At 43.2% G+C, this 13,080-nt stretch overlaps 1 protein-coding gene across 1 annotated transcript in view; it reads left to right on the forward strand.

Annotated features, from left to right (window-relative positions):
• Positions 1–13,080, forward strand: part of LOC142287324 (proton channel OTOP1-like) — an 87,212-nt gene that overhangs the window by 31,844 nt on the left and 42,288 nt on the right. The window contains exons 2-3 of the mRNA XM_075333437.1: positions 2,452–2,588; positions 12,203–12,261. Coding sequence (XP_075189552.1) covers positions 2,452–2,588; positions 12,203–12,261 — 196 coding nt within the window. The remainder of the gene's footprint in view (positions 1–2,451; positions 2,589–12,202; positions 12,262–13,080) is intronic.

Consider the following 13,080-nt stretch of genomic DNA (forward strand, 5'->3'; position numbering starts at 1 on the left):
TGCTGCCTCCCTACACCTGGGTGTCCATCTACAACACTAAGGCTACTTTCACACATCCGGTTTGAGCACTGCGGCTCAATCCGGCTGTGAAAACTATGCAACGGATGCGGCGAAAACACCGCATCCTTTGCATAAGTTTTTACATGCGGCCCGTCCGTTTTTTTTCCGGTTGCGGCATGCTACTGAGCATGCGCAGTGGAAAAAACCGCATGCGGCAACCGGATGCGTTTTTTTCCGCATCGCGCCGCATCCGGCCTCCATAGGTATGCATTGAAAAATGCGCCGCAGCGGCCGGATGCGGCGTGATGCGGTGTTTTTTGCCGGAGCAAAAAACGCTGCAGGGAACGTTCGATCCGGCCGCGGCATCGGCTAAATCTGCCGCATGCGGCCAAAACCGGACCGAACGCAAGCCCCTGCGGCACAATACGGCACTAATGTAAGTCTATGCAAAAAAAACCGCAACCGGCATTACAAAAGCCGGTTGCGGTTTTTCTGCAGAACGCCGTATTGTGCCACAGAGCAAAAATCTGGATGTGTGAAAGTAGCCTTACAAAGCACCATCCTGCGACTCGAATACAGTTTCAAGATGAATAAATTGCCGCTCACAGTTTTTTCGCCAGTTACATTCATCACAGATCACCTAGGATGCGCTATACTGAAACCGCTCATGCAGACAATATTACATTTGCTGACACCAGTATCACACAGGCTCAGTTTACTGTAGGAGAGCAATGAGTCATGTGTTGTATTTATTTACCATATTATAATTTAGCAGTCTGGAATGCCCTGCACCTTCCACTCTGTCTAAACCACTAGTGTCATGGCTCCACTCCAGGGTTCGAGCTCTGGTTGTTGGTCTCACTGCTGATGGATCTCTTGTCTGTCTTTCTTATTCTCTGCCTTCATGTTTCACTTCTATTCCGACGTGTGCACTTTCCCGTTTGGTTTGCCCAATCACATTTTGGGGGTCTATTTACACTCACTACTCACATGTCTCAGTGCTGGCTATATTTCTGGATGGATGGTTGTCTGGAGTCTCAGCTACTTTGTTAAGGTTTTCTTACTGAGACATTGCTATTCTCTGCAGTTTGTTGGTGGGAATTCCTTTTTAGTTATCTCCTATTTTGTTTAGTTTAGGAGGGTTCCCATGTGTTCTGTTATTCTAGCTGGTTTATTTCATTCTCTCATTCCTGTATGACTGTGTTTGTACATTCCTAGCCCTATGTCTGTGCCTGTGTGCACTTCATTTATGTTTATTGTTGTTTTAGTGTTACACTTGGTTTATAGGTTAGGTTGTAGTTAAGGACACTCAGGGTCAGCGTCAATGAGTGGGGGAGCCATTACGTGATCTTAGGATGCCCACCTTTGCTGTCTTGCAGGGACAAATTAGGGTCAGATCTATAGCAATTACTAACCTGTTTTGGGACCTGTGGATTTCTGGTTTTACATCTCCCCTTGTTTGTTCAATCTTGTGAGAGTGTTGGGGTTGAGAGAAGAACCCGTCAAAATTCAGTTCAGTGGTTTCAGCCGAACTTTAGATAAAGTTTGGTTTGGGACCTGGACTTGACCTGAACCCCAATGGAAGTTACTAATTGGGCAGTTCAGGTCTCCGCCCACATGCAGCCAGCCATAAACAGATCACTTCCGGGGGCGGGTATACAGTGTTTTTCCTTTATTTTTTGGTGCACACTACATCCAATCACGCTGTTGTTACCCCCAGTGCGAGCTGTTCCAAAGCTGAAAGCAGCTCGCAAAGGGCTGAGTACTGAGCGTACCCGAGCACAGCCATGCTCACATGAGTGGTTTGCATATGTATAGCACCCAAACTCTTTTTTTTTTTTATAAAGTCTGTGTTTGGTACAAACACTGAGTCTCGGGTTCAACAAATCTCTATTTGCGGTCAGTCGTTATAACTAGTTGATAAGATAACTATTTTTCTTCATCAAGCCTTCACTGCCTCTATGTTTTTCCCCCTCAGTCACTCACAACTTGCCGAGGATCATTCACTGGCCATGCCTCCCATCACATTGCATACTGTGCTCTGAGACCTTCTGGCTGAGCCCAACTTCCTGCATGCAGGGTTGTGTTTGATTGAGAGGCCATCTTCCATTCGAAGCACAGACTGAAATATCTGTACTCTGTGCTTTGAACAGCTTGCAACAGCATGTAAGGAGCTGGAGGTCAACTGCGCATACGTGACAGCTTAGGAACAGAGCAGAATTTTAACAGCAAATAAATTATGAAGTTTCTTAATTTCACATTGGCCTTACCTATGTCTTAATAATCTTTGTCCAGAAAAATCCCTTTAAATTGTATTGATGACCCAATGTAGATAAAACTGTAGAAATTACTCCAATAGTTTACAGTAGTCACATACACATAGTGATGTTTTCTGTGGATTGTTTCTCTATTAATACTTGTCCTGTCATTATCTTTGGATTCCGTGTCTAGGTGGCATAGGCCTGTTTGCAATAACCACAATAGTGATGCATGCTCTGAAGCTCGGCTACTTTATTGGATACATAGAATGCATGTCGAAGATTGAAGGATTGTACCCGGTCACCCACATTATTCACACAGTTTTCCAGGTAAGAATTAAGATGGTAATGACTGTGATTACATTACATACTAATACACAATGGGATACAGTCTGCAATAATACTTTTACAGGGGATATACATATATAAAACGCAGTACACACTCAGTAGGAGTGGGGCAATCTGACCACCTACTACACAGTCACGTGTCGAAGAGCTACATTTTGTATTTCTCTCAATCCTCAGCAAAAAAATGGCAGCTCCTGTCTCACTGAGAGAAGCAGGAGGAGAAGCTTTTTAGCACATGACTATAATTATGAAAATCATATATGAGTGGTCATGTGATGACTGCTGGGACCGGCAAGCAGAGGCGAATCCTGACAGTTAAGGCCCTGTCACACACACAGATAAATCTGTGGCAGATCTGTGGTTGCAGTGAAATTGTGGACAATCAGTGCCAGGTTTGTGGCTGTATACAAATGGAACAATATGTCCATGATTTCACTGCAACCACAGATCTGCCAAAGATTTATCTCTGTGTGTGACGGGGCCTTAAGTTTATTGCACGCTATTAGGATTGGTCAATGTGACTGCAGACTTCTGATCTGCAACAGACACACTTCACACCTTCAGGATTCTCCACTCGAGGAGTGATTAGAAGATCCGAGACAGGACTAATTGCAGGAAGAACTGCCTCCAGGACTAGTCCTGCCTCATTAGTATAAAATAAAAAATAAATCTTTATTTTTATATAGCGCTAACATATTCCGCAGCGCTTTACATACATCAGGAACACTGTCCCCATTGGGTCTCACAATCTAAACTCCCTATCTGTATGTCTTTGGAGTGTGGGAGGAAACTGGAGAACCCGGAGGAAACCCACACAAACACGGGGAGAACATACAAATGCCTTGCAGATGTTGTCCTTGGTGGGATTCAAACCCAGGACCCCAGCGCTGCAAGACTGCAGTGCTAACCACTGAGCCACCGTGCTGCCCAGGTAGATATATGCGATGATACAGGATAAATGTTAATTTCTCAAATGTTACAGAATTAGTAGACACATAAAACACTTTATTATGTTAAATAAAATCTGCATTCCTGGTTTGGGACAATCTGTGAACCAGGCAGTTTTCTTCAAACGCTTCTGTTACACATTCATCATCGGAGCATCACTGTACACAGCTGGATACAGAATGAATTACTAGTGAATCCACCGGTTAGCTTTTCCAGCAAAGCCTGTATCCCTATCTTTTGGGGTTTTATGTGATATTTTGCCCAATGCTCCTTTTTTCTGTTTTGTTTTTTTTTTCTGTTGTTCCAATATGAAAAAAACATGTGTAATTCCAATAATTTTCTGGAGAAATTCTTCATTTTCTGAAATAATTTCAAGGGTGCCAACACTTTTGGCCATGACCGTATATGTCTTCCATCCTGAGCCCCTTACTGATATAATGTCCCATACCAATGGCCCATACTGTAATAATGCTCCACTGTTCTCTAACACATAAAACCCCCAGCTAAAACATTCTCCTCATCTTCCTCCATTCCCATGACATGCAGCGTCCTCTTCTATTACTGGCACAGAGGCCGGTGGCTGACATCTGCTTGCCTGCTCTGATTGATGCGTGATCTTACTGCCTTGAGTCATCTGTGACTGCCACCCCAATGTCAGCTGTCGGCATTGTGGTACAGGGACACGGCGAGTCTCTGCACCGCCATACATTTAAGCTGAATATATGTCCTCGGACGTCTTTGGATGCACATCCATCTAAAATAGGCACTGGTTTGTCATGGTAGGTACAAGGAAGTAGCAAGCAAATGGCGAAAGGGAAAGGAAGGGAATCCCTGTGTCTAGGAAAGAGGAAGATGGTGACCCCTGACCAAAGCTACCGCTGGGCCCTGGAGTCCCTCACCACCCTAGATAGATTCCGCACCTATGCGCCGAACCAGATATTCGACCCTAGGTATCCCTAGTGCTGGACCCTAAATAGGCAACGGATGGGATGAGCTTTTCGTCAACACCACTAAACACTATAGAAGACACAAGGAGGGCACACAGGGGGAAAAAGCATGAATTACTTATCCACAGATGACTCAGGTAGAAGTTCAGCAAAGTTATCGCAACGATACCACAGAGGAGTACAAAACTCCTACTTGCAACCAAAGCTGAATGAACTGAATAATATCCAGAGCACCAGCCCAGGGAAGATGGGAGAATATAAGCACAAGGGAAATACTGATAATCATCAGCTGGATGGAAGGAGGGCTTCCCTGGGTCCTAAAAGGGAAGAGATGAAAATCCAACAGGAAAGCTACCTAGTAGAATGAATACTAACAGCAGGAACAGTAGAAAGTCAAGGAGCATTTTGCGCAGTCAAATGCTGTGACCTTCTATTGCCAGATTATCTGTCACCTGTGACACATCCATGACATGGTGTCGGCTGATGCCCCTCAATCATGAGCACCCTCTGTGTCCACGATCGTTGCACTTCTGCCTATAGTATCCTATATGAGTCCATGTTTTGCTGGTTACATAATGCCCATTCACTGTTTATTAATTATTATTATTATTTATTATTATAGCGCCATTTATTCCATGGCGCTTTACAGTGAAAGAGGGTATACATACAACAATCATTAACAGTACATAGACTGGTATAGGAGGAGAGAGGACCCTGCCCGCGAGGGCTCACAGTCTATAGGGAATTGGTGAGGGTACAATAGGTGAGGACAGAGCTGGATGCACAGTGATGTACTGGACTGAGGGCTATTGTAGGTTGTAGGCTTGTTGGAAGAGATGGGACTTGTGGTTCCTCTTGAAGCTTTCCACGGTATGGGAGAGTCTGATATGCTGTGGTAGAGCGTTCCAGAGTATGGGGGAGGCACGGGAGAAATCTTGTACGCGATTGTGGGAAGAGGAGATAAGAGAGGAGTAGAGAAGGAGATCTTGTGAGGATCTGAGGTTGCGTGCAGGTAGGTACCGGGAGACTAGGTCACAGATGTAAAGAGGAGACAGGTTGTGGATGGCTTTGTATGTCATGGTTAATGTTTTGAATTGGAGTCGTTGGGCGATGGGAAGCCAGTGAAGGGATTGGCAGAGTGGCGAGGCTGGGGAATAGCGAGGGGAGAGGTGGATTAAGCGGGCCGCAGAGTTTAGGATAGATTGGAGGGGTGCAAGAGTGTTGGAAGGGAGGCCAGAAAGCAGGAGGTTGCAGTAGTCGAGGCGGGAGATGATGAGGGCATGCACTAATGTTTTTGCTGATTTTTGGTTAAGGATAGCACGGATCTGGGAGATATGTTTGAGTTGTAGTCAGCATGAGGTGAAGAGGGCTTGGATGTGTGGCTTGAAGGATAGAGCAGAGTCGAGGGTTACTCCAAGGCAACGAGCTTGTGAAACTGGGGAGAGTAAGCAACCATCGAGTTTGATGGAAAGGCTTCTTGGAGGGGATGAGTGAGAAGGAGGAAAGACAATGAATTCTGTTTTGTCCATGTTAAGCTTTAGGAATCATGCAGAGAAGGATGAAATAGCAGACAGACATTGTGGAATTTGGTTAGTAGAGAGGTAATGTCAGGTCCAGAGAGGTAGATCTGCGTATCATCAGCATAGAGATGATACTGAAAGCCGTGGGACTCTATGAGCTGTCCCAGGCCGAAGGTGTAGATGGAGAACAGCAGGGGTCCTTAATTATGACCTACTTCCTTCAAAAAGGCTATTTATGCTGATCAGTTTCCCTCCATCTTCGCCTTGGGCCGCCACTATATACAGCATGTGAGCGCAGTTTTTGAAGACCACACATAATCGTGCTACTTTTAGCAAGTTATTTTCCGATATCACATAACAAATGACCTTACTATTTAAATTCAAAGGTTCTTACGATATGTCACGTCCGCAGGGACACGGCTGAGATACTTGGGGTTGTGTGAGGTGGGCTTGGCCTGTGAAAGTTGCTCACTAGTAATTCTGATCCTTTATACGTGATTATATTTCACTTAAAACACAATTACATTGGTGAGACAATGATTGCACAGATTTCAATGCCGGATCTATCTTTAGACTCAGCGCTTTGGTTCTGTAAGGAGGAGATTCATGGAATAATAGAGAAAAGGGAATCGGCTGTAATACTAAACTTTTCAAAAGGAAATGCTAAGTTGGACAAAAGACTTAAAAGTGAAATACTGACATAGATACTGACATCATACTATATCTTAAAGGGAAACATCTTTATATCATTTATATGTCATTTATTATTCTTGTTAAAGGGGTTGTCCAGTTATAGTATTTTATCACCTATCCACAGGGAAAAAAAGGGGAGTGATTTCATTTTTTAAGTATTTTTTTTCAAAAAAAAATTCTCTTCATTTTTTAGTTCCTTTAAGGGACTTTAACTTGTAATTGTCTGATCGCTTATACAATATACTGCAATATTACAGCATTGCAGGAAATATAGAAAATCACAGTCTCTGGTGAAGCTTGTTCAATGGCAGGACTTTACCTAGAAGTGCATGTCAATAAATTAGAATATCATCAAAAAGTTAATTTACTTCAATAATTCAATACAAAAAGTGAAATGCATGTATTATATAGAGTCATTACACACAAAGGGATCTATTCCTATATATTATATAGAGTCATTACACACAGAGGGATATATTCCTATATATTATATAGTCATTACACACAGAGGGATCTATTCCTATATATTATATAGAGTCATTACACACAAAGGAATCTATTCCTATATATTATATAGAGTCATTACACACAGAGGGATCTATTCCTATATATTATATAGAGTCATTACACACAGATGGATCTATTCCTATATATTATATAAAGTCATTACACACAGAAGGATCTATTCCTATATATTATATAGAGTCATTACACACAGAGGGATCTATTCCTATATATTATATAGAGTCATTACACACAGAGGGATCTATTCCTATATATTATATATAGCGTCATTACACACAGAGGGATCTATTCCTATATATTATATAGAGTCATTACACACAGAGGGATCTATTTCAAGTGTTTCTTTCTGTTAATGTTGATGATTATGGCTTACAGCCAATAAAAACCCTAAAGTCATTATCTCAGAAAATTAGAATATTATATAAGAACAACTGAAAAAATTATTTTACACTCAGAAATGTTGGCGCCTACTGAAAAGTCTGTACAGTAAATTCCTCAATACTTGGTCGTGGCTCCTTTTGCATGAATTACTGCATCAATGTGGCGTGGCATGGAGGCGATCAGCCTGTGGCACTGCTGAGGTGTTATGGAAGCCCAGGTTGCTTTGATATCAGCCTTCAGCTCGTCTGCATTGTTGGGTCTGGTGTCTCTCATCTTCCTCTTGACAATATCCTATAGATTCTCTATGGGGTTTAGGTCAGGCGAGTTTGCTGGCCAATCAGGCACAGTGGTACTGTGGTTAGTAAACCAGGAATTGGTACTTTTGACAGTGTGGACAGGTGCCAAGTCCTGCTGGAAAATGAAATTTCCATCTCAAAAAAGCTTGTCGGCAGAGGGAAGCATGAAGTGCTTTAAAATTTCCTGGTAGACGGCTGCACTGACTTTGGTCTTGATAAAACACAGTGGACCTACACCAGCAGATGACATGGCTCCCCAAACCATCACTGATTGTGGAAACTTCACACTAGACACTCTTCCTCCAGACTCTGGGACCGTGATTTCTAAATGAAATGCAAAATTTACTGTGTGATGGCTCTTGAAGGACTGACTCCAGCAGCAGTCCACTTCTTGTGAATCTGCCCCAAATTTTGAATGGCCTTTTCTTAACAATCCTATCAAAGCTGTGGTTATCCCGGTTGCTTGTGCACCTTTTTCTACCATACTTTTTCCTTCCACTCAACTTTCCATTAACCCCTTCAGCCCCAGAGCAATTTCCGTTTTTGCATTTTTGTTTTTTGCTCCCCTTCTTCCGAGAGCCGTAACTTTTTTATTTTTCCGTCAATCTTGCTATATGAGGGCTTGTTTTTTGCGGGACGAGTTGTACTTTTAAATGAAACCACAAGTTTTACCATATGGTGTACTGGAAAACAGCAAACAAATTCCAAGTCTGGAAAAACTGCAAAAAAAGTGTGATGGCACAATAGTTTTTGGGATGTTTTATTCACGGTGTTCACTATATGGTTGCCAATGTATGTAAAGCGCTGTGGAATTAATAGCGCTATATAAGTGAATAAAATTATTATTATTATTATTATTATTATTATTATATGGTAAAACTGATGTGTGGGTATGATGCCTCAGGTCGGTGCGAGTTTGTAGACATCAAACATGTATAGGTTTACTTGTATCTAAGGGGTTAAAAAAATTCACAAGCGTGTCCAATAAAAGTGGCGTACTCATTTTTTGGGATCTATGGCTCAGTGATGGCTTATTTTTTGCGTCTCGCATTTACGTTTCTAATGGTACAATTTTTGCGTAGATGCTACGTTTTGATCGCCTGTTATTACATTTTGCGTAAAACTTGCGGCGACCAAAAAACTTAATTTTGGCGTTTGGAATTTTTTTGCCACTACGCTGTTTACTGATAAGATTCATTGATTTTATTTTTTGATAGATTGGGCATTTCTGAACGCGGCGATACCAAATATGTGTAATTTTTTTTTAACCCTTTAATTTTCAATGGAGTGAAAGGGGGGTGATTTGAACTTTTAGGTTTTTTTTAATTTTTTAAAACTTTTTTTTTACTTTTTTTCTTTATTTTACTAGTCCCCCTAGGGGGCTATTGCGATCAGCAATCCGATCGCTCTGATCTATCTGCTGATCACAGCTATACAGCTGTAAACAGCAGATACGGTCACTTCCTGCTTCACTGGCCTCCGGGCCGGGTGAAAACGAAAGTGAAACGTCATAGCTGCAGGCATCATCACATGACCCTGTGCTACCATGGCAACCACCGAAAGTCACGTGATCACTCACGTGACTTCCGGTGGGGGCGGCAGTAAGTGAAAATCTTCACCGCGCGTATATACATCTCACTGCCAGACTTTGGCAGTGAGATGTAAGGGGTTAATGTTACGGGTGGAATGCGATTACACTCGTAACATGCAGGCACACATGTCAGCTGTTGAAAACAGCTGATATGTGCGCCGATCGCCGCTCCCTGCCCGCGGCAGGGGGCAGGGCTTAACGGCACACGATCCATGACGAATAGATCCGTCCATGGTCGTGAAGGGGTTAATATGCTTGGATATACTCTGTGAACAGCCAGCTTCTTTAACAATAACATTTTGTGGCTTACCCTCATTCTGGAGTGTGTCAATGACTGCCTTCTAGACATCTGTCAAGTCAGCAGTCTTCCCAATGATTGTGTAGCCTACTGAACCAGACTAAGGGACCATTTTTAACGCTTAGGATGCCTTTGCAGGTGTTTTGTGGTAATGATTGTAATTTTCTGAGATAATGACTTCTGGGTTTTCATTGGCTGTAAGCAATAATCATCAATATTAACATAAATAAACACATGAAATAGATCCCTCTGTGTGTAATGACTCTATATAATAAATGCGTTTCCCTTTTTGTATTGAATTATGGAAGTAAATTAACTTTTTGATGATATTCTAATTTAATGAGATGCACCTGTATATCCAGGAGCTTTTAGCAGATGCCAGTTTGTCACTCCTGGATCACATATACCTGGCTACAATTTGCTCAGGCACCTTGAAACTGATGACAGGTTTGAGTTTTTTTGTTTTTGGTCATACATTTCAAAAACCACCTGAAAAATTGCTTAAAAAATGTTTGACGGATTCTTCTAATTTTTCTTTTCGGCTTCAGGTTTTGATAAACACATTGGTGGGAAAAAAGAAGGTACATGATGGAACCTTGATGGCATCTGCACAAAACTAGTCACTGTCAAAAGCTTCAGGAAGAAAACTCTTCCAAAACTACTTAGGGAAATGAAAAACTGCAACAATTCACCCCCACCCCCCTCGAAAAAAAAGGAACATTTGTTGTTTCCACTTGAAAGAAATTTGACATTTTTGACTGCCTCAAAGTTTTGATTTCAGATGACCCAAGGGTATATTAAAGGGGCTTTGGACCCAAGTCGAGTGATTGCAGAGTTAGGAATCCTCACAGCGTGAAGTGTGCACACTTTTTTCTCTGGTACTGATGCTGAGAGCGATTTATATGCTTTGGTCCACGTTTAAAAAAACCGTGTCTGGCCGCCCTCAATTCACTTGTTTTGAGCAAGGCCCCACACATCTAGTTGGCATGTGACTGCATGTGTGACGCCCTGGCAAAACTAGGTAGTCACAGAAAGAGTTAATTCTCCTTGGCAGCTACACAATCCCCACACAGATGTACACCAGCCAATCAGGCCCTACTCACCCCCTCCCCAGGAAAAAGGGAGGGGGCGAGAGGAGCTAAGGAAGTGACAGAGCAGAATTTAGCTTCAGTTGTGCGGTAGTCAGTGAAGCGCTGACAGGGAGAAGCTTGGAGCTCCCGGGAGAAGGTGGTAGTCGGGGTTGGAGCCCTGGACTACCGGACTAGGTGGCAGTGAGTGCCACAGGCGACGGAGATCCGGTCGCGGGGATCCTGAGGCGACCGGGACAGGGTTGTAGCCCGCCGGTGCCGAGAGTGGTGACTCGTTCTGGAGGCCATTCAAGCGGACTAGTCTAGACACAAGGGAGACAGACAGAGAGTGTGGAAGGAAGGGCCCTGTCTGTACATTTGGGTGTGGGACCTGAAAACACCCGCCAAAGGTGACCGGCCATTTGGCAAGTTGGTTGGCAAAATGACTCTGTGTATTCTTGACCCTCCACATGAGCACAGCCTCATCCAGCACCACAACTACCAATAGTAAGTGCTCTATTTCCTGCCCCCTAAAGACTGCTCCCTACAACCTCTTACATTACCCTGGGCCCCGGGACTACAACTCCCCTACCCATGGAGGGGATCCCACCTTGCCGCCCCGCTCCATCAGTCCCGAGCACGGTCCCCAGAGGCAGCGGCAGTGCCACCATCTCATCACCGCAACCCACGGGTGGCGTCACAGACAATCTCCCCTGTAAATAACCCCTTTTCACTTGTAGGCGGCGGACCGTTGCTTGAGCCTGGGTCTGGTCCCCACTCGAGCCACAGTAAAGTCCTGGATCCAAGCATCCCCAAGCAGCCCCTTAGCTACGGTCTGGCCAACGCCCGCAACACATGTATGAAAATCGCTTATTTGCTGTCTCTGCTCCTGGAACCTGCACCGGAGAATCCTAACTGCACGCACTGTGCGCTGTGAAAACTTATCAGTTTGCAGTCACATAGAGTGACTGCAAACTTATACTCCAAGGCCGGACAACCCCGATAAGTCATGCTGACATGTACTAGATGCTTTTTTACTACAAACTATTCTCATTATTGGTGCGGTATTTGTGTTGATGAATGACCCCTGTATTTGCAGCGCGCTACTGTCATGTGTTATTACAGCATTATAACTGTGGGATGAGATACACCCACTACAATTAAAAGGCTGCTAACAGGTCAAGATAACTACTTTTGTCTATTAAATGTTATAGTATATTTTAACATTTTATTATTCCAATAAAATTTTTTGTAATTTCTGTTCACAGTGATTCATCTTAAGATCTTTCTACTAAAAATAAAACCATTTCTATTTGTTTATAAATTACAGGTGTATTTTCTTTGGCGACATTCAAAAGACATTGTCAAGTCCTTTAAAACCTTTGAAAGGTAAGAGTGTTTGATTTCACTTTAATCTTCTTGGAAAGATTTTCTCTAATCTGTTTATATTTTCTGAGATCCAGCTCTGAGCTTTCCTGAGATGTACTTTCTGGCTGTGACATGTTAGAACTAGTGATGGGCGAACCCGAACTATAAAGTTCAGGGTCCGTACCAGATACCTAGTCTCCTTTTAGGAAACTCCATGTAACTGTTCGGATTCGGCCATCCCGATAATAAAAAATAATGGAAAAAGAAAGAAAATAGAAAAGAAAGCAGGAGTGTAATAAAATAGTGGTAAAAAGGGCTAGGGGCAATCACCAGGGCAATTGGAATGAGGCAGGTAAAGTGCCGGGATTGTCACATCTAATGGATGCTACAATTCTGGGCAGCTGCAGGCTGCTATTTTTAGGCTGGGAGGACCCAATCAGCATGGGTCTCCCCAGCCTGAGAATACTAGCCTCCAGCTGTCGGCTTTATCATGGCTGGGTATCAAAATTAGGGGGAACCGCACACCATTTTTTTTTTAAATTATTTATTTACATAATTTCAAAAAGCACCTTATAAGTCTCTCCTATCTTGCTACACAGCCAAGATAAGCACACAGCTGGGGCTTCAGCCTGTAGGCGTATGCTTTATCTGCTCTGGGTATCCCAATATGGGGGGATCCCACGCCAATTTACTTATTTTTACACCACTATATGAATGCAGACAGCGTGTCTGATTCCAATCAATCACAGACGCTGTCACAGAGTGTGGGGGCGCGCTCTGACAGCAATTACTCAGAGACGCCAGGACTGCCGGTGGGTGAAGCAGTGAATATGTATGAGG

Source organism: Anomaloglossus baeobatrachus, chromosome 1, assembly GCF_048569485.1.
Source record: "Anomaloglossus baeobatrachus isolate aAnoBae1 chromosome 1, aAnoBae1.hap1, whole genome shotgun sequence".
Taxonomy (NCBI): domain Eukaryota; kingdom Metazoa; phylum Chordata; class Amphibia; order Anura; family Aromobatidae; genus Anomaloglossus; species Anomaloglossus baeobatrachus.